Raw genomic sequence first — 19,479 nt, 5'->3', positions numbered from 1 at the left:
TATTAAGAGATGCCCTCATCACATAAACAAAAAACTTGTCCTAAGGGTGGGGGTGATGACGCAAGACAAGTTTCTTCCCGTAACATAAACGCATACGTCAATAAGTGCAGCTGTAAGGAAGAACACTTTCTTTTACACAGGTCAGCACATCTCGTTCGTCTGTTGCAGTTATCAGCTGTTCTGCATCTGCCTGAAGTGTCCTGTCCTTCACACTCCTTCACACTAAGCACCACATCACAACAGTCAAAACGTTCTCTTACTCCCAGTCGTTAGAGGCTGCGAAAACAAAGTTATATTATAATAATAAGTACATCCAGCCCTTCATTCCCAGCTCAGATTGACCCCAGAGTGCTAAAACAAGGTTGAATAACACATACATTCTCGGGGTTAGGTGCAAACAGCACAACACCGTTTTCATAAGAAAGAAGACGAAGGTACAAATGTTAACATATATATATATATATATATATATATATATAAAATCCTTAACAAAGATTTCCCTTGATATAGGCTTTGAAGGATTACTTCAAAACTACTTCACAGATTCTCATCAAATCTGCACCACAAATAGATATTAGGGCATGGAAGAATCCATTGAATTTTGGAAGTGATCCGGATCAAGATTTAACTTTTTATAGGCTTTTAAGGATTGCGTCAAAACTATTTCACGGATTCTCAAATTGGCACCACACAGAGGCCAGATTAGGGCATGGAAGTCCTCTCTGAAATTTGGAGGTGATCTGGATCCAGATTGGTGGACATCAGAAATCTCTACAGCCTTATTCCAAAATGGAGTAAATTAATTTTTACTCAAAATTCTACTCACAGAACCCCATAATGACAACATGAATATACACACACACACACACACACACACACTTTTCAAGGCTCTCAGAAAGATTGGCTACCCCCAAGACTGCACAGCTTAATCGTGTCCTTCCATTCCAACATGAAGGGGACTGTGCAGTTCTCGGCAATCTCTGAGCCCTTCAGCATACACAGCGGGGTCAAACAAGGCTATGTGCTTGCCTCAACTCTCTTTGGGATCTTCTTCATGCTCCTCTTGAGGCACGCATTTGACACAGCATAAGAGGGAATCTCCCTGCTGACCAAATCAGATGGTAGGCTCTTTAATCTTGTCTGCCTAAGGCTGGGCATACACTGTACGATATTTTCAATCATTGTACTTGGCTCCAGCTCAAACTGTGCGACAAAACTGCAGGGTTTAAAAGTTCAGAGTGCACAATTCATGTTCTCACACTGTACGGCCCGATGCTCTGATGCGATCTGACTGCTCACATTGTACGTTCAAAAACCACACGTCAGAAGCTTTTTTTTTGTTTAAAATTCATTTTAATTCATGCCTATCAGTGCGCACAGTGAGTGAAATCAGGTGGAGGGAGACTGAACGTATATGCGCGCGCACACACACAGCAGACAGCAACATGATCCATGAGAGGACGGTAAAAAAGAAAACATAAACATTCATAACAGGTGTTGCTACGTACACTGTTGTATAAATAAACTACATTTCATACGGAGTCATACAGCTGTGCAAGGTGCAGCAACTCCCTCATCTGTCGTAAATCCTGTTGTCTGCTGTGTGTGCACACGCGCATATACGTTCAGTCTCCCACCGCCTGATTCCACTCACTGTGCGTGCTGATAGGCATGAACTTTAATATGATATTAGGTTATTGCGAGGGAACACAAAAAAACACATAAGACTTTACATGAGATCACTGTTTGCTCTCTCCGGTGTTTGCTCATGGACAGTGTGTGAGGTAATTAGCGTGTAGACGCTTGTAGCACTGCTTCAGCAGCATGGAACCCTCACGAGCCACGACGGCCAACCAAAATAAATTACAATAAATTACTCCATGTAGACTGCATGATGCAGGACGCACAATTAAGGTGAAACTCGCCGCGATCCAAAAAATTCTTGCACGAGTGAAAAATTGGCTGAAAAGGGGCCAAAACTCGCACAGGGTAAGCCCGCCTTAAAAGCGAGGACAAAGGTTTGTGAAGCCCTCATCAGAGATATGCTGTTCACTGATGATGCCGCAGTGGCGACACACACCCAGTAGGAACGGCAGCTGCTGATGGACTGCTTCTCTCAGGCCTGAAAGGACTTCGCGCTGACCATGAGTCTGAAGAAGACCAACCTCTTGGGCAGAGACACACCTGCACCACCATCCATCACCATCGATGACTATGAGTTCAGTGTTGTGCACCAGTTTATGTACCTTGGGTCCACCATAACCACAACCTCTCTCTTGATGTTGAGATCGGGAAAGCAGCCACAACACTTGCTCGCCTCACATCAAGAGTGTGGACAAACCCCAGATTGACTGTGAAGACAAAGACGACTGTGTACAATGCCTGCGTCCTCAGCACCTTGCTTTATGGCAGTTTAGACATGGACCACGTATGGCTGCCAGGAGAAAAGGCTCAACTCCTTCCATCTCAGAAGCCTTTGATAAATACTTGGCATCTCCTGGTGAGACAAGGCGATGAACATTGATGTCCTATCTCGCACTGGCCTTCCCATGATATACACCCTGCTGGGACAACGTTGGCGGTGCTGGCTAGGTCACGTTCGTCGTATGGAGGATGGCCGAATTCCAAAAGACACCCTGTACGGATTTTTTGCCATGGGACAGAGAAGCATTGGCCACCCTCGCAGCTGACCACACCAGCTGGAGTGTGCCTCTCCAGCTGGTGTGATTAGCTGCGAGGTCCTTCAAGGAGTTGGTGTCGATGTCTAACGCCTTCATGTCTCCCTTGCACACTCCATAGGCAGCTGCAGACTGGCGAAGAGAAGTTGTCTGCTGTGGCAGCAGAGAAGCAAGCTCACAGAAAGGAAACGACAGCCAACAGACCAGACTCAATAGACAGATGTGACCCATGTGATCATGAGTGCCACTCTCGCATGGGCCTGTACAGTCACAAGAGGCACTGCTCAATCAGTTTGGAAAAATAATGACAGATATATTTACTCAAGGTCAGTCATGACCGATGGAGTCTAGATATATATATAAATTTCTGCAATTTATTAAAAATAAAAAGTATTCACATACTTTGCTCAATACTTTGTTGATGCAGCTTTTGCAGCAGTTACCTCATGTCTTCTTGAATATGATGCCACAAGCTTGGTGCATCCATCTTTGGGGACTTTTGCTCATTCATCTTTGGCACACTTCTCAAGCTCATCAGGTTGGATGGGGACTGTCGATGCACAGCCATTTTCAGATATTTCCAGAGATTTTCAATTGGATTCAGGTCTGGGCCCTGGCTGGGCCTCTCAGGGACATTCACAGAGTTGTCCTGAAGCCACTCCTTTGATATCTTGGCTCTATGCTTAGGGTCATTGTCCTGCTGAAAGATGAACCGTCACCCCAGTCTGAGGTCAAGAGCACTCACGAGCAGGATTTCATTCATTATGTCTCTGTACATTGCTACATTCATCTTTCCCTCAATCCTGACTAGTCTACCAGTTCCTGCCACTGAAAAAAACTCACAGCATGATGCTGCCACCACCACAATTCACTGTAGGGATGGTGCCTTGTTTCCACCAAACATGACGCCTTGCATTCACACCAAAGAGTGTGAATTTGGCATTCACACCAAAGAGTGTGAATGCCAGTATGAATCTTTATCTCATCAGACTAGAGAATTTTGTTTCTCACAGTCTGAGAGTCCTTCAGGTGCCTTTTAGTAAATTCCAGGTGGGCTGCCAGGTGCCTTTTAGGAGTGGCTTCCATCTGGCCACTGTACTATACAGGCCTGATTGGTGGATTGCTGCAGAGATGGTTGTCCATCTGGAAAGTTCCATTCTGTCCACAGAGGAATGCTGGAGCTCTGACAGAGTGACCGTCGAGCTCTTGGTCACCTTCCTGACTAAGGCCTTTCTTCCCCGATCCCTTAGTTTAGATGGGCGGCTATCCCAAGGAAGAGTCCTGGTAGATTCAAACGTCTTCTATTTACGGATGATGGAGGCCACTGTGCCACAGATTCTCCAGATTTGTGCCTTGAGACAATCCTGTGTCAGAGGTCTACAGACAATTCCTTTGACTTCATGTTTGGTTTGTGCTCAGGCATGCACTGTCAACTGTTGGACCTTATATGTAGACAGGTGTGTGCCTTTCCAAATCATGTCTAATCAACTGAATTTACCCCGAGTGGACTCCAGTTAAGCTGTCGAAACATCTCAAGGATTGTTACAGCATATATTGACGCAGTGCATATATTGTTGACACAGTGATATATGCCATGTTCAGAGGCACCAGCACATAATGTCACCGGCACATATCATCCTACGCAACAATATATACTGACAATCAAGGCACATATTGTCACTGGTCATCAGAGCAAGAAGTAAAACTTGATGTTTAACTATGAAATGCTTTTTCTCTCTCTCTGTCTCACACACATTTATGCACACTCACTTGCTCTCATTATGACCGCCAAGCATGTAATAAAATCATTGGCATTTATGCCGCTTAAATACAGCGGGTAGTGTCGTCTGATCTGAGTGGCGCATGGAGGTCTAAAAAATAAGCTTCCTGTGGATGTGCACCGGGTTTGATTCTGGTGTTTTACCGTGGTGAGTGCACAAAAAGTGTCACATTTATTTTCTTGCAAGCCTTCTCGACAGCGCCAGGACTTTTTGCCACCAGTGTGCACAGAACCGAGGAAGATGGTTTGATCCATCCTGTACTGGCTGGTGATGCGTAATGCAGAGATGCTTTTGCGCAGCAGGTTGCAGAACACCACATTGTTTCAGTATGACTTTTAGCACTCAGATGTTGGTAAGTTATTCAAAGTGCTCAGGTGATATTGGCTCAGTAATAATAACAATGCCAGCACTGATGGTGGTGACAGAACAGGGTGCACACTGGAGATGCTGAATCCTTGCACTTTGCATAAGCACGGTGGCAATTTCAAATTAAATATTCACCATGCGTGTGGTTGCCGAGTCTTCTCGCGCCCCTCCCTTCCTCACCATGGGTTAGCCAAAGCGCGCAGTTGAACAGAAAATGACTGCCGCGTGGTGATGTGATCCCCAAAGTGAGACTTAAGGACATTTAAACAGGTGCTTTTTGCTGTGACATTCAATTAAGGTTGCACGATAATATATTGCTGTATACGTGCAGATGGCGATGATTCGGGCTGCTGCTGGTGGAACAATCACACGGGGCTTTTTCTCTGTGCCCACAGTTCTTGCGCTGATCCACATATTTACGCACAAATCCAACAAGCTTTAACACATGAGGTGCGTGGATCTAATTTGAGCAAGTCTCTCTCGCTCTCTTTCTCTCTTTGATTTGGCAAAATACATGATATGAAATAACAATGACAATATACATACATACATATACTTGCCGAGGATGACACGAAAAAGCACAGACTTGTTTCCATCATGGTCCCCATGACAACACAGAAAAACAAACAACAAAGACAAAAAAAAACCCCAGAAATACTTAAAAATGGCTACAAATCCATCTATATACACAAATTAATAAAATACAAAATTATTATGACTTCTTTCTCTCACACACACATACACACACCTGTTGCAGCATATCATACCAGTATGTACCCATGTTCACGGCACATATTGTCACTGGTGCAGTGGATTGTATGTACTAACACACCTGGCACATATTGTCCCTGCCGACAATATGTGCTGTAAAACCTGGACACATATTCTTGCTGGCGACAATATGTGTCGCAATCGGGCCATGAACATTGGCATATATCATTGTGGTGACAATATGTGCACTGCGACAATATGTGCTGTAACCAGGATGATCAGTGGAAACAGGATGCACCTGAACACAATTTTGAGCTCCATGGCAAAGGCTGTGAACACTTATGTACATGTGATTTCTTAGCATTTTTTTTTATAATAAAAAAACCTTTTTCACATTGTCATTATGGGGTATTGTGTGTAGAATTTTGAGGAAAAATTAATTTCATCCATTTTTAAATAAAGCTGTAACAACAAAATTTGGGAAAGGTGAAGCGCTGTGAATAATTTCTGGATTCACCGTATGCAGAAGGACAATGTGACAGGCACATCACAAGGTGAGATGCACAGTAGAAATAAAAGGTGCATTCAAGATGGAGGTGGGATAACATCAAGGATCAGCTCTGAGCCCTTTCTTGTTTGCAATGGTAATGGACAGGTTGACATATGACATCAGACATGAGTCTCCATGGGCTATGATGTTTCCAGATGACATTGTGATCTGTAGTGAGAGTAGGGAGCAGCTTGTTGTGGCGGAGGAGCAGGTGAGATGAAAATGGATCATCTGCTGTGGCGACCCCTAAAGGGAACAGCTGAAAGGAGGAGATGACAAAATGTGGCCTTTTCACTAAAATCCACATCTCTACATGCAAATGCAGTGAATTCATGAAAAAATTTGGGGAAAAAAATTATTTGTGAAATTATTTGATTACTTATGTAATTGGTTGTGAGTTTGCTCTTGCTTCTATCAATAGTTTGTGCACACATAAAATCACCAATATATTTTTGTGCAGGGAAGATGACTGGGTTAAGAGTCAGATTCAGACTGAGGAACCTGTCATCACTGAGGAGGATCTGGAGATCATCAAGGAGAGAGAGACGAACATTAGACAGCTGGAGGTATACACACTGAACCACACATAGAGGTGGGCGGTATACACGCTCGACCATATGAACAGTATATATTACTCACATTTATTAAAGGAGCAGGTCCAAATTTTAGGTTATGTTCTATAATTGTTTGGGAGTGGACATAATTGTGTATAAATTTGTTTGTTTTGATACTTGTGAGTATTCTTGAGTGGTGTGGCAATTTTTCTCATGAATAAAATCCACAAAATAACCCAAATGCAGATCATAACCCTCAAGTCTGAAAATTACCCCATCATAAAAACAGCTTGGTATGCCAACAAAACATTTATTAAACCAACTTGAAATGTTAATCAGTAAGATGTACGCCCCGCTCTAGCATTTGCACACTCCTGGCCTCGATTTGATATACGAGGTCTGTGAGAAAAGTATCATACCTTTTTATTTTTTTCAAAAACTATATGGATTTGATTCATATGTTTTTACGTCAGCCAAGCTTGAACCTTTGTGCGCATGCGTGAGTTTTTCCACTCCTGTCGGTTGCGTCATTCGCCTGTGAGCAGGCTTTGTGGGAGGAGTGGTCCAAAAGGTACGATACTTTTCTCACAGACCCCGTACTCCTGATAATCGCGTCAATAGTGCAAAAACATACCTACTCCTTTAATAAATGTGAGTAGTGTAAATGTGCACAACTGTAGGGATTTTGATTATATTGGCCAACCACAATAACACTCACAGCAAACGTGAGAACCAAGAGTTTTTGTTTGGGGGAAAGGCCAGACTAAGGTATTACATTTATTGTTTGGTATCACTTAAATTTATTTTAAATAAATTCTCACATCATCTTTGTTTTGCTTTCTAAGTGCGGCGCTAACAGCCATGACAGTCATGGCAACTGCTGCTTCAGGACCGAGCCACAGCACATTTAAAAAAAACAAACAAACACACACACAAAAAACAATTTAACATTTTGCTTTATGTACGCAACAACCATATTTTTATTGACACAGATCAGGCTTGCTCTGTTTGATAAGTGTAGAGCAGGAAGAGATGGCGCTCACAGCACATTTCACATCGTGTCAGTTACACACAAAACTTTACACTTTATAGATACAACAACAATATTGACATAATAGTAAGCATAATATACAAATAATGAATGTTCATGAGTTCAGTTGTACGAATATTTCATGAGGTGAAAGCTGGAACAAACCATTCAACAAGGCAAAACCGAGTTGAATGGTATGTTCAGCTTTCACCAAATTAAATATTCCTTCCATTGAAAGAATGTAAAAACATTCATTATTTATTTTATATAATGACTAAAATAGATCCTTGTCATTTGATATTTTATTAATTTATAAACAACAGAAAAGGGACTTACATTTTGGTGTTCCACTGCTGCTAAAGTCCAAATTGTAACATGTAGTCCAGTGATGCTGTGCACTGACTTCGGACTTCCATAAAAAAAACACTTTGTGTAGTTTCTCAGTTCAGCCAAAAATCATGTCAGCATTTCATGTGAATAGTTCTTCGTGCATCCAGATGGCTTACAGCGGAGTGGATTTTGTGTGTGTATGTTACAAGAATTAGCAGTGTCACTTAGCTCAATGAAATCATCGTGTCGTTGTCCCCCGCGCATACACACGCAACCGGGTTGGTCGACTGTGTACGTCCTCAGTGCAGCAAAAAAAAAAAATCACATCATAAATGAGTCCAGCTTTTCAGTCTTTCTTCCTGCTAACAGGCTGCACGAGGCCGTGTGGGCACGTGCATGAGCCTGTGTGTGCGTACATGTATGTGCGCAACCACGAGGACATGCATATGTGTGCAGAGTGCAACGGTACCAAATGTATGGAACCAAATTTGCACTCTAAATGGAACCAACAGGGCTGGGGAAACTCCTTGGATTCCGCGGATTTCATCATGGGGAGGGGGGCGGGGGTGTTAGTGGTGTACTCTTTAATCGTGATCGTTACTGAGTTTTTAAAATGCTTATCGCAAAGCGTTATTTTTTTTTTTTTTACGACATCATGCAAGTTTTATAAGTCCGCGGACACTGATCTGTGTGTTACAGATAGAAGCCAGTTTCCTTTGATCTGCGGAATTTCGAGGAGAATAAATACCACTCAAAGCCTGGCTGTTACAACAGTTGTCGTAAAGTGGGACTGGTTGGTTGCTGCGGTGACACTGTGTAGCTCCTGTGCGAAGCTTAGCTAAATGTAGCATGTGGACATCGCAAACCTTTAGAACCTAGTTTTTAAAAGAAGAATTTTGCAGAATGTCTGTGTCACGGAGTGACATCAGACAGAGTGAAGATAACGAGAAAGACGGTTCGAAAAAGTGTGATAAGGACAAGAATCCGTGGAATTGTTGCTGGCTTCATCAACACAGCTGAAAGATGAACGGGAAAAGCGTACTGGTAAGAATTTTTTTCTCTCTCTGGAAAATAAACGTGCTGTTCAAACAGGATTTCAGAAAAGATTATGTGCCTTTTTTCTTTCATTAATCTAGACTTTCTTTCATTGGAAAAAAAAGATGTGGCTTTGAATGAATTTAGGTTACATGAATTTATACAAGAATGTAAATTAGTTTTTATTAATGTAGACTTTTTCATGGGGAAAAAAAGACATTGTGGCTTTGAGTGGATTTACAGGAATTTACACAAGATTATGTGGCTTTTTACTATAAGGTATGTTATTGATATTTTACCCTGATTTTTAAAATATTCTACAAGCTTTAGCTGTGGTTTTTGAAATACTTTAACAGTCTTTTCAGTCTAAATGAATTTGATGTAGTTTAATTGTTCTGAGTTAATGCATAATTTGGTTTACAGTTAAAAGGAAAATCATACCAGGTCCTACTTCTATGTCATATTCTGTTATTTCAACATCATCATTGATGGTTCAAATGAAAGGTTGAATCCTGGATCATTTAAATATGCACTAATTTTGAGATTTGTTCTTCCAGGAGATGTTGAAAATGTATCAGTAGATGAAAATTTAATTTGGTTTCTGGGGCCCCACAAGGCCCTAGACCCCTGCTCCTGGGGGGGGCAGACCCCCTGTGAATTTTCCTTGGATTTCACAATTTTCATTTCACAGCCCTGAACCAGGCTGCACTCTGCACTGCACTTAAATGTAATGCAACACAAATGGGATGAATTAATCCATGTCACGTGACATAAAGCACCAATCAAATGACAATGATCCACTCAGCCGTTATATAATGAGAAGTAATGCATTTTTGTCAACTAAAATGTCATTCAGTTACTATTACTCTGAGTGTCCTAGTTTTATTATTAAAGTTCTGTACAAGTGGAATTAATGAGTCACATTAAAAAATGTTTACTGTGATCTGAAGTGGGCCTCCCACATAGACGCCCATCAGGAAAAAGGCACAGCAGAGGATGTGCTTCCACAGACAGCCCCAGGAACTGCTCATCATCTTTTACACATCCATCATCCAGTCTGACCTGTGCATCTCCATTTCTGTTTGGTTTCCCTCTGCCTCCAAACATGACAGGCTCAGACTTCAATGAACTGTCAGGTCTGCAGACAAAAATCATTGGAGCCAGCCTGCCCTCCATCCACGACTTAAAATACAACAGATCCCAGTCCAGGGCCAGGAAGCGACCTGGTAACATGTCAGCAGACCCCTCACACCCTGGACACACACGGTTTAAACTCTTCCCCTCTGGATGATGTTACAAAGCTCTGTATGTCAAAGCAAGACACAGGAACAGTTTCCTTCCACAGGCCTTCACACCGATGAGTAATTTAACCTGCCAAAAAAAAACCTCACTAATTCATACACCTCATGCACAACTTAAAGGACATGTTGCACGTTTTTTATGTCCCAGTTAGCAACACAAGATCAAAGTATTCATGGTTGAAAGTCTCTACGCACACATGCACTCATAATTAGTGGTCTCTGATGTTTTTTATTGCTCTCCCTGAGTGAGTTAACAGGTGCATTTCCAGAAAACATCTCACTTGGCAATTCTCGGCATTTCTCAGCGAGTGATGTACATATTAGAATGAGTAGAAACTTCCCGATGACTGACAGACAGAGTGAAACAAACCTGCTCTGTCCGAAAACAAAACATCTGAGCTTTTATTTGAAAGTGATTTACAGCGGAGACAGCACACATCACACCGAAACCTAATTTTTTCAGAGTCTGTTGGATTTTGGATCTTAAAGTGTCATGACACTGCTGTTTGTGTCACAGGATGCTGGTTTACTGCTGCTGTGATTATGGACGTGGACTGTCTGCACCACACTGTTTTTTACAGACTGCCTGGATGAAGTCAATGTCAAGTCATTCTTGCAGTTAGCTTGCAAACAGTTGGTGGTCATTATGACTTGAGACTTGACTTGGGACTTGCTGATTCATGACTTGAATGTGACTTGATGGTGACTTCGTCCCACTTCTGCTGGACACACAGATGTATGTCTCATATTGGGAAAAACTTAGAAGACACTATTTTCAGGAGCTAATGGACTCTCTAGCTAATGTGCCACAGATGTGACAGAATTTCAGCTGAAGGCAGAGCTGCATTGGATTTTATGTGCGTGTGATCAGAACCTCAGGAAAATGGACCTGGACATTGTTCTCTGGCCGGCTAGTCATACTTCTGGCTGAATTTGGACAATATAAGTAGTATTACTCTCCCAAATGTCATAAAACTGTCAATATCTATAAGGAACTTTTAAAGAGAATTAATGATGGAGAATAAAATGATAAACAGCTGACATGCAGGTTAAATGGCTGCTGCACTGTTTGTATATAGACATGAAATGTCTCTGTGACATTGTTTTATTTATTTATTTTTTCTTTTATGTATGGCAGAGCTGTTCCAGTGACAAGCATATAAGGGATTGACTTATTGTGGTTGTATTCTGCTCTGTGCAAGTGTAATATTGAGGAAAAAACAAGGTTCTGATTGGGAATCAGTATCTGCAGATACTCAACTTTAAATGACTCTGATCGGGGCAAAAAAAAAAGTTGACCAGGACATTTGCACCAGGGGTGGCTGGTCTTTAGAGGAGACTAGGGCACTGCTCCCTCAAAATATTGAGAAAAGAAAATTTCCAACATAAATAATCAATTAGAGATGAGAATGGTTTGCTCAGAGTCCAAGTATGCAAGTTCCTGTCATTGTTAATGTGCATTTAAATGGTTCAAACATTTAATTTCAGTGTTTTCACTTAATTTCAGTTAGTGAGAGTAAAAGCTTTAGAAATGCTGTGTAGAAAATTCCTTGCTCTGTTAAAAAAGCACATGAAAATTTAGAAGAAAATGTTAAATTTCACAGGGGGCTAATTTGTCCTCATTTGTATCTTGCGATATGAGCCATACCGCTCAGCCCTAACCATGCTACATCCCACATACAAAACAGGCATCTCTGTTGACCAATGCTTCCTTTTCTTTATGATCTCTAGGCCGACATTATGGATGTGAACCAAATATTCAAAGACCTGGCTGTGATGATCCATGACCAAGGAGAGATGATTGGTCAGTAGTCAGGAGAACAAATTTGCTCTGAATTAATTTAGATATGTTACTATGTCTATTCCCTAACCTGTGCATGTGGCATTTACATGTAAATATGCACTCATTTTATGATTGACAGATAGCATTGAGGCCAACGTTGAGAGTGCAGAGGTCCATGTGGAGAGAGGCACTACCCAGCTCCAGAAAGCAGCCCATTACTCGGTAAGCACCTTAATTAGCAGCCACAAGAACAGTTAAACAAAATGCTAGACATGTTTTTTGAAAAGAAAAACTAATTTAAGTCCTACACAGGCCCCAGCGGTCCATCTTGGCCAGTCTTCCCTGGATTACCATAGTGTGAGCTACCCAAAAAGTTGGCTTCAGTAGCCACTAATCCGCTAACTGAAAAGTTAACTTCTATAACGCTAAACCTATGAACTCCTAAGAAAAATTTGCAGATGTTAGAGCTAACCGCGAACTTTCAGTATTGACTTGGCACACTGTCAGTGACTTTTAGCACCGCAGAGGCTTCTGAGTAAATTCAATGCAGCACTTGTGTCTTTAAACACCCTGTTGGCTGCTGCAAAGACATTTCACTTACCTTTCATGGTGGCAGTGTAGATCAGACACCAGACACTTTCACTCATGGTTTCATTTATAAACAGACTAATTCCGGACATTTCATCAATACATTAACAGCAACTCTGTAATTTTTACAAAGTGAAAATATCACACTTTTAAAGTAATGAAGAAGAAAGAATAAAGAAGGTTTGAGCATTAAAATGACACAAGCACCAAAAGGAATTATGGGAAATCAGACTCAACTAGTGTGCCTTGATAGAGAGGGTGGCGACGTGACGAGTCGCAAAAAACGGTCATGCATGGTGCCATCTTGGATTCAAAATAGTGTTCGCTGTTAATCTGTCTGCATGTAAATCCACCTATTTTATTTATTTATTTACTGAAAATGCCGGGTTTCTGTGCATTTGGAGGCACAAATAGACACAAGAAGGGCTTCAAGATATACAGATTCCCTTCAAATCCAAACAGAAGAAAAATTTGGGAAAATAGAGTTAGCTGTGTGGGTTGGAAGCGGCTTCATCGTCAAAGCTTTGCGAGGTAGGTAAATTTATTGTTCAGTTCCATGTACAGTAAAACTCACCAAAACCGTCATCGTATAGACCAGACATTCGCAGTCCCCAGACAAAAAAAAGGTCCCAAAGTTTTTGTATTGTTTTCCATGTAATAAACACAGTATATAACGGATTATGTACAACGGATTGCTCACATCGGATAAAATGTCCCGTCCGATCACAATGTATTTCCATTAAACCCCTCGCATGTGGGGCCGGAGTCATTTCCATGATTAAAACTATAGCCGTTTATTTTTTCACACCGTGCTCAGACTCGGAGCTGCAGCCTGGACGTGCACCTGTTAAATCAGACACAGCAAAAGGCTGCGATTTGACACTTTTCTGCTTTAAATCCGTTTGCCATCATAACAGTTTTTACAGTGCGCACACTGATAAATGGATCAGAAAATTCTGCACATTTACAGCACGAAGTCGGAAAAAGAGGAAATTGTACAGCTTACCTTTGATTTGGAGGTGATGATTGTAGAAAGAAAAGCTTGTTGAGGGTCAAATTAGTCCAGAACAAAGCATAATCCAGCGACGGAGAACTTGCATGACACAGAGTTACAGAGCTGCAGCTGTATAAGGCCTAGTTCAAAAATAATGAAGCCTAACTGCTGATTTGCATTGCATTTGTCATGAACAAGCCATTATTTTATTTAGCACCATCCAGATTTATCTGTGAGTTGCCTATAGTGTCTTTGACAGATACTGAAAATTTCATGGAAAAAAATCTGCACAGTTCCAGAGATATGCACAAAATTTACCCCAAAAATAACACTTTTTTCATCAATTTTGTGTGACATTGATATTTAGCATTATCATTTAAAGTTGAAAGTTAAAGAAATAACCTTGTATTTTGTCAGTTTGTGCTTCATACTAACACACAGTAATACATTTTTTGTAAAGGTAGAAATTTCATTTCCTAGAAAAAACATCATGTTTCTAAAGCAAGGTAAAACTGTCGCAAGCGTAACGCTGAGAATAAGTTCTTGATTTATTTGTGTCAAAACCTCAGCTATATCTCCTACTCTGCTTCAATAGAATAATTATATTACTTGTTCAATAATACCAGGAACTAATGGACAGAATTTCTTTGTTTCATGCTTCTGCAGACTAAATAAGATACCTCCAACTGTTGTCGCAAGCCTTACACTCTAGCACATTATAGTATATATGCACTGATAATTTCTAGCAATGACTGAACCGAGACCAATAGAAATATTGGAACTCTGATATATAACCATATTTAAAATGATAACATTTCACAAAAAAGACCACTTTTAAATTTTGATGGTTATGTCACACTTTTGGCTTCATTATTTTTGAGCTAGGCCATAAATCAGGCTTTAAATTAATTAAATAAATCATCATAAATGTAAATTAATGTAAACTTGATAGCTTAACTATTTTTATATTTATTTTGATAGCACCTGTACCTGGATGTGTTGCTGTATGTGGTTAAATGTTTAAAAAAAATGTTGAAAACATTAAAGGTTCATTCAGTATTTCAGTATTCAGTTGGGCCGAAAATGGCACCATGTTCTGAGCACAGATATACTAGATCGGGTCGAGCCTGCCCCTGAGCGGATCACGGCCACGCGTCTTGAAAGATTGAAGTGCTGCAGCTGTCAGTGGAAAATGCATGCTCGGCGCTTGTAATCAGTGTCGATTCTCTGGCCAACTTCTCCAACATTATTTACATTTAACATATAAAAACTTGTGCTTAGGTCAATTCAGATACGTTGATTCGATTTATGAAGTCAGAGTTATCATAACTGTTGATCCTTTCTCCCTATAAGGCTGCAGATGGAGTGAAAAGTGGAGCTCCTGTCAATAGAAAACTCATTCAAACTCAAATGCAGCTGTGAAACCACTGAACAGAGCATCAAAGTCTTAAGCATGTGCACAACCAAGTTGGCTAAAAGGTCACAAGTCTGGGAAAAATGACGAGTGTTTCCAAACGTTTGCTTGAACGGACAAGTGGGCAGTATGAATCTATACTCAACAAAAATATAAACGCAACACTTTTGGTTTTGCTCCCATTTTGTATGAGATGAACTCAAAGATCTAAAACTTTTTCCACATACACAATATCACCATTTCCTTCAAATATTGTTCACAAACCAGTCTAAATCTGTGATAGTGAGCACTTCTCCTTTGCTGAGATAATCAATCCCACCTCACAGGTGTGCCATATCAAGATGCTGATTAGACACCATGATTAGTGCACAGGTGTGCCTTAGACTGCCCACAATAAAAGGCCACTCTGAAAGGTGCAGTTTTATCACACAGCACAATGCCACAGATGTCGCAAGATTTGAGGGAGCGTGCAGTTGGCATGCTGACAGCAGGAATGTCAACCAGAGCTGTTGCTCGTGTATTGAATGTTCATTTCTCTACCATAAGCCGTCTCCAAAGTCGTTTCAGAGAATTTGGCAGTACATCCAACCAGCCTCACAACCGCAGACCACGTGTAACCACACCAGCCCAGGACCTCCACATCCAGCATGTTCACCTCCAAGATCGTCTGAGACCAGCCACTCGGACAGCTGCTGAAACAATCGGTTTGCATAACCAAAGAATTTCTGCACAAACTGTCAGAAACCATCTCAGGGAAGCTCATCTGCATGCTCGTCGTCCTCATCGGGGTCTCGACCTGACTCCAGTTTGTCATCGTAACCGACTTGAGTGCGCAAATGCTCACATTCGCTGGCGTTATGCATGTTGGAGAGGTGTTCTCTTCACGGATGATGCGAAGGAGATGTGTTGCACTGCATGAGGCAAATGGTGGTCACACCAGATACTGACTGGTATCCCCCCCCAATAAAACAAAACTACACCTTTCAGAGTGGCCTTTTATTGTGGACAGTCTAAGGCACACCTGTGCACTAATCATGGTGTCTAATCAGCATCTTGGTATGGCACACCTGTGAGGTGGGATGGATTATCTCAGCAAAGGAGAAGTGCTCACTATCACAGATTTAGACTGGTTTGTGAACAATATTTGACGGAAATGGTGATATTGTGTATGTGGAAAAAGTTTTAGATCTTTGAGTTCATCTCATACAAAATGGGAGCAAAACCAAAAGTGTTGCGTTTATATTTTTGTTGAGTATCCAGAGTTATAAATAAAATTATTATTGTTACCTTCTCATCAGACAATGTAGATATCCTCATCTGTTGTTGAAAAAAAAGTTGAAAGTTTTTTTTTTTATGCCTGCCAAAGTAAGCAAGTCCCTTCGGCTGCTCCCTTGTTTGCACTCTGGGTCGCCACAGCAAATCCAAGGTGGATCTGCATGTTGAATTGGCACAGGTTTTACGCTGGATGCCCTTCCTGACGTAACTCCACATTACATGGAGTTGGCGTTTATTCATTTTTCTGTCTTTTGGCAGGATTACGTCAAAATTACTGCAAGGTTTGACAAAATTTTCACCACAGATAGATATTAGGCCATGGAAAACTCCATTACATTTTGGAGGTGATTCGAATCCGGATTCTGGATCAAGATTTCACTTTATATAGGCTTTGAAGGATTACTTCAAAACTACTTTGGTCAGAACTACTTCACGGATTATCAAACAAATTTGCACCACAGATCGATATTAGGGCATGGAGGACTGCACTGAATTTTGGAGGTGATCTGGATCAGGATTGGCGGATGTCAGAAATCTCAGATTGTTCTTCTTTGTACTTTTCATGATTGAGAAAATCGGTGATGCTGTTGATATTACAATTTAATACAGCAATGAAGTATATGTTTTTATTTTAATAAAAACATATATATTAAAAACATTGAAGCCCTTGCTTTTATTCAAGAGCACAGACAGTAAGTCTTTATTTGCATGTAGCATTTGTCTTTTTTGTTTTGTTTTTTCCTTCTGAAAAATTATCCAGTCTGTGGCTTGATCTGATCTGAACTGTGGCTTTTGTGATCCATGACAGCCCTAATAATATACGTTGACAATAAAGGCCCTCGTACTTCTTACTTTTGGATGTCACCTTCAGAAAGTGTGCTGATACTATCATTTTCTGACATTTTGTGCTGTTCTTTGCCTTGTACAGCTACTGTACAGGAAGTAGCTATTGACCTCATCTAACACTGTTTTCTGTGCAGAGGAAGTCTCGTAAAAGGATGTGCATCCTGGCTGTGGTGCTGTCACTCGTGGTTGTCATCATCATCATCATCGTGTATTTTTCCAACAAATGAGAAGCGGCGCCCAACGAGAACTTCAACCAGACTACCCATGTGTTTGTGACTAAGAAGATGTATTTATGTTGAATGTAAATATTGTTGACTTTTACTTGCTATTGAGTTTTGAAACCAAATAGTAACATGTTAAAAATAATATTTGTAGTCTTACAAAACAGTATTCTATGAGTCACAGTAGTTTAGAACACTGAAACTGCAAAGGTGTGTAGGGATGATTGCTACTTCTATCACCAGTACTGCTACTGATGGTGCTGATCAAGAGAAATTTACTGTTCAGAATATTTTATTCACTTTTTTATCTGGTTAAACAGATTTGCTAGTAATGATGTACCACATGTGGCATGTAGTAACTCCAGTTAATTCCTTGATTTGGACTTAAAATTTGTGTACCACAGCACACTGGAACAGAAAGCAAATAAATAACACTTATGAATTATATTTCATTTTCTCACCCCCCCCCCCCAAAAAAAAAAAAAAAATCCAGTAACTGATGACAACATAAGCACTCCATTTTTTTGACCTCTGTGTTAACTTGAGACCAAAATAACTGATGTCAAAACACTGAAGTGAAAGAGCAAAGAAAAATGAGTGTCAGTACAATGGCAGAAAATGCTCCAAAAGATGGCAGAGGATATTAAAAAGCTGTCAGTGGTACACAGAAAGACAGACAGGACCACAAAATCAATTTATATGCTGATCATATCGTACTATATCTCCAAGAACCCTCACAATCACTACAGGAAGCATTTCAACTGGTCAGTACTTTTTCACAATTATCAGATTACTCTATAAATTGGTCAAAATCAATGATACTTCCTTTAACTGAGGATTCATGGAATCCTGCAACCCAAGATCCACACTATACCTTTCCCAAGTACCTAGGCATGAAGACCTCTTCTAAATTAGGAGAGCTGGTTCACCTGAACTTCAACCCACTTATTGGCAAAATCTGTAATGATTTGAAATGATGGAACAACCTCCCCATCTCCCTTTTAGGACAGATAGCAACTATCAAAATGAAAATATTACCACAACTTAATTACCTTGTTTCAATGATTACATTCAAACCCACAGTTAAATGGTTTCAGTCTTTAGATTCTGCCATCTCAAAGTTCTACTGGAAAAATTAAAAAGCTAAAATTAGTCTAGCACCAATTTTTCTACATTACTATCTGGCTCACCAGATAAAATACTTGATCAGATGGATTCATCCCAATCCAGTCCACAGCTCCTGGATTGAATTAGAACAGTTAGAATGTAACGATCAAACTCTCAGATTTACTCGTTATTACTATACTTCCATTAAAAGCCATAAATGTTTTTAAAATCCATTGATTTCTTCCACTCTGACAGCCTGGTGGAAAACTTTAGAAATTACATACTCACTAATGGAAATCTACACAGATACTGCTATTTGGCATAATCCAGACTTCAAGATCCATAAAGCCACTCTTCGTGTCAGCACATGGGAACAGAAAGGAATCACACACCTTCACCACCTCTTTCAAAATAACATGTTCATGTTATTTAATAACTTGATGCAGAGGTTTGAAATTATAGGAGGAAATTTTATTCATTACCATTAAGTAAAGCATGCTGTGATGTCAAAATTTCAGACACATCAGTGCCCACCACAACCACCCACATTAGTGACAGACATCAAGAACCTCCTCCCAATAAAGAAAACCTTGTCTAAGGTATATACATTAATATCATGTGTGGACACTGCTTTACATTTACCGAGTTTAAAATGGATGATGGACTTCCTTCTCACATTTGACCCTGACTACTGAACACGGATTTGTAAAAACATATTTTCAATGACAAAAAATACCAACCTACAGCTCATCCAATACAAAATTATTCATAGAACACACCTCACACAATATAAGATGTATAAAATGGGCTTCTCAGACTCTGATGTTTGCTCTCAGTGTAAGCTAAACACCACTGACACCTATTTTCATGCCCTTTGGATCTGCTCACCTGCTCAGTTTTTTTGGTCAAAAGTCA

At 40.5% G+C, this 19,479-nt stretch overlaps 1 protein-coding gene across 2 annotated transcripts in view; it reads left to right on the top strand.

Moving 5' to 3' along the window:
- The window catches only part of LOC117513707 (syntaxin-12-like), a 113,008-nt gene extending 95,485 nt beyond the window's left edge, over positions 1-17,523 (top strand). For both annotated transcript variants that reach the window (XM_034173948.1, XM_034173949.1), the window contains 4 exons: positions 6,547-6,652; positions 12,068-12,140; positions 12,259-12,341; positions 17,371-17,523. In XM_034173948.1, coding sequence (XP_034029839.1) covers positions 6,547-6,652; positions 12,068-12,140; positions 12,259-12,341; positions 17,371-17,463 — 355 coding nt within the window. In that variant the 3' untranslated portion in view covers positions 17,464-17,523. The remainder of the gene's footprint in view (positions 1-6,546; positions 6,653-12,067; positions 12,141-12,258; positions 12,342-17,370) is intronic.
- The last annotated feature ends 1,956 nt before the right edge of the window (positions 17,524-19,479 follow it).

Source organism: Thalassophryne amazonica, chromosome 7 (genome assembly GCF_902500255.1).
Source record: "Thalassophryne amazonica chromosome 7, fThaAma1.1, whole genome shotgun sequence".
Classification (NCBI taxonomy): Eukaryota; Metazoa; Chordata; class Actinopteri; order Batrachoidiformes; family Batrachoididae; genus Thalassophryne; species Thalassophryne amazonica.
The sequence above is the reverse complement of the archived record's forward strand: the minus strand, read 5'-3'. Positions and strand labels throughout refer to the sequence as shown.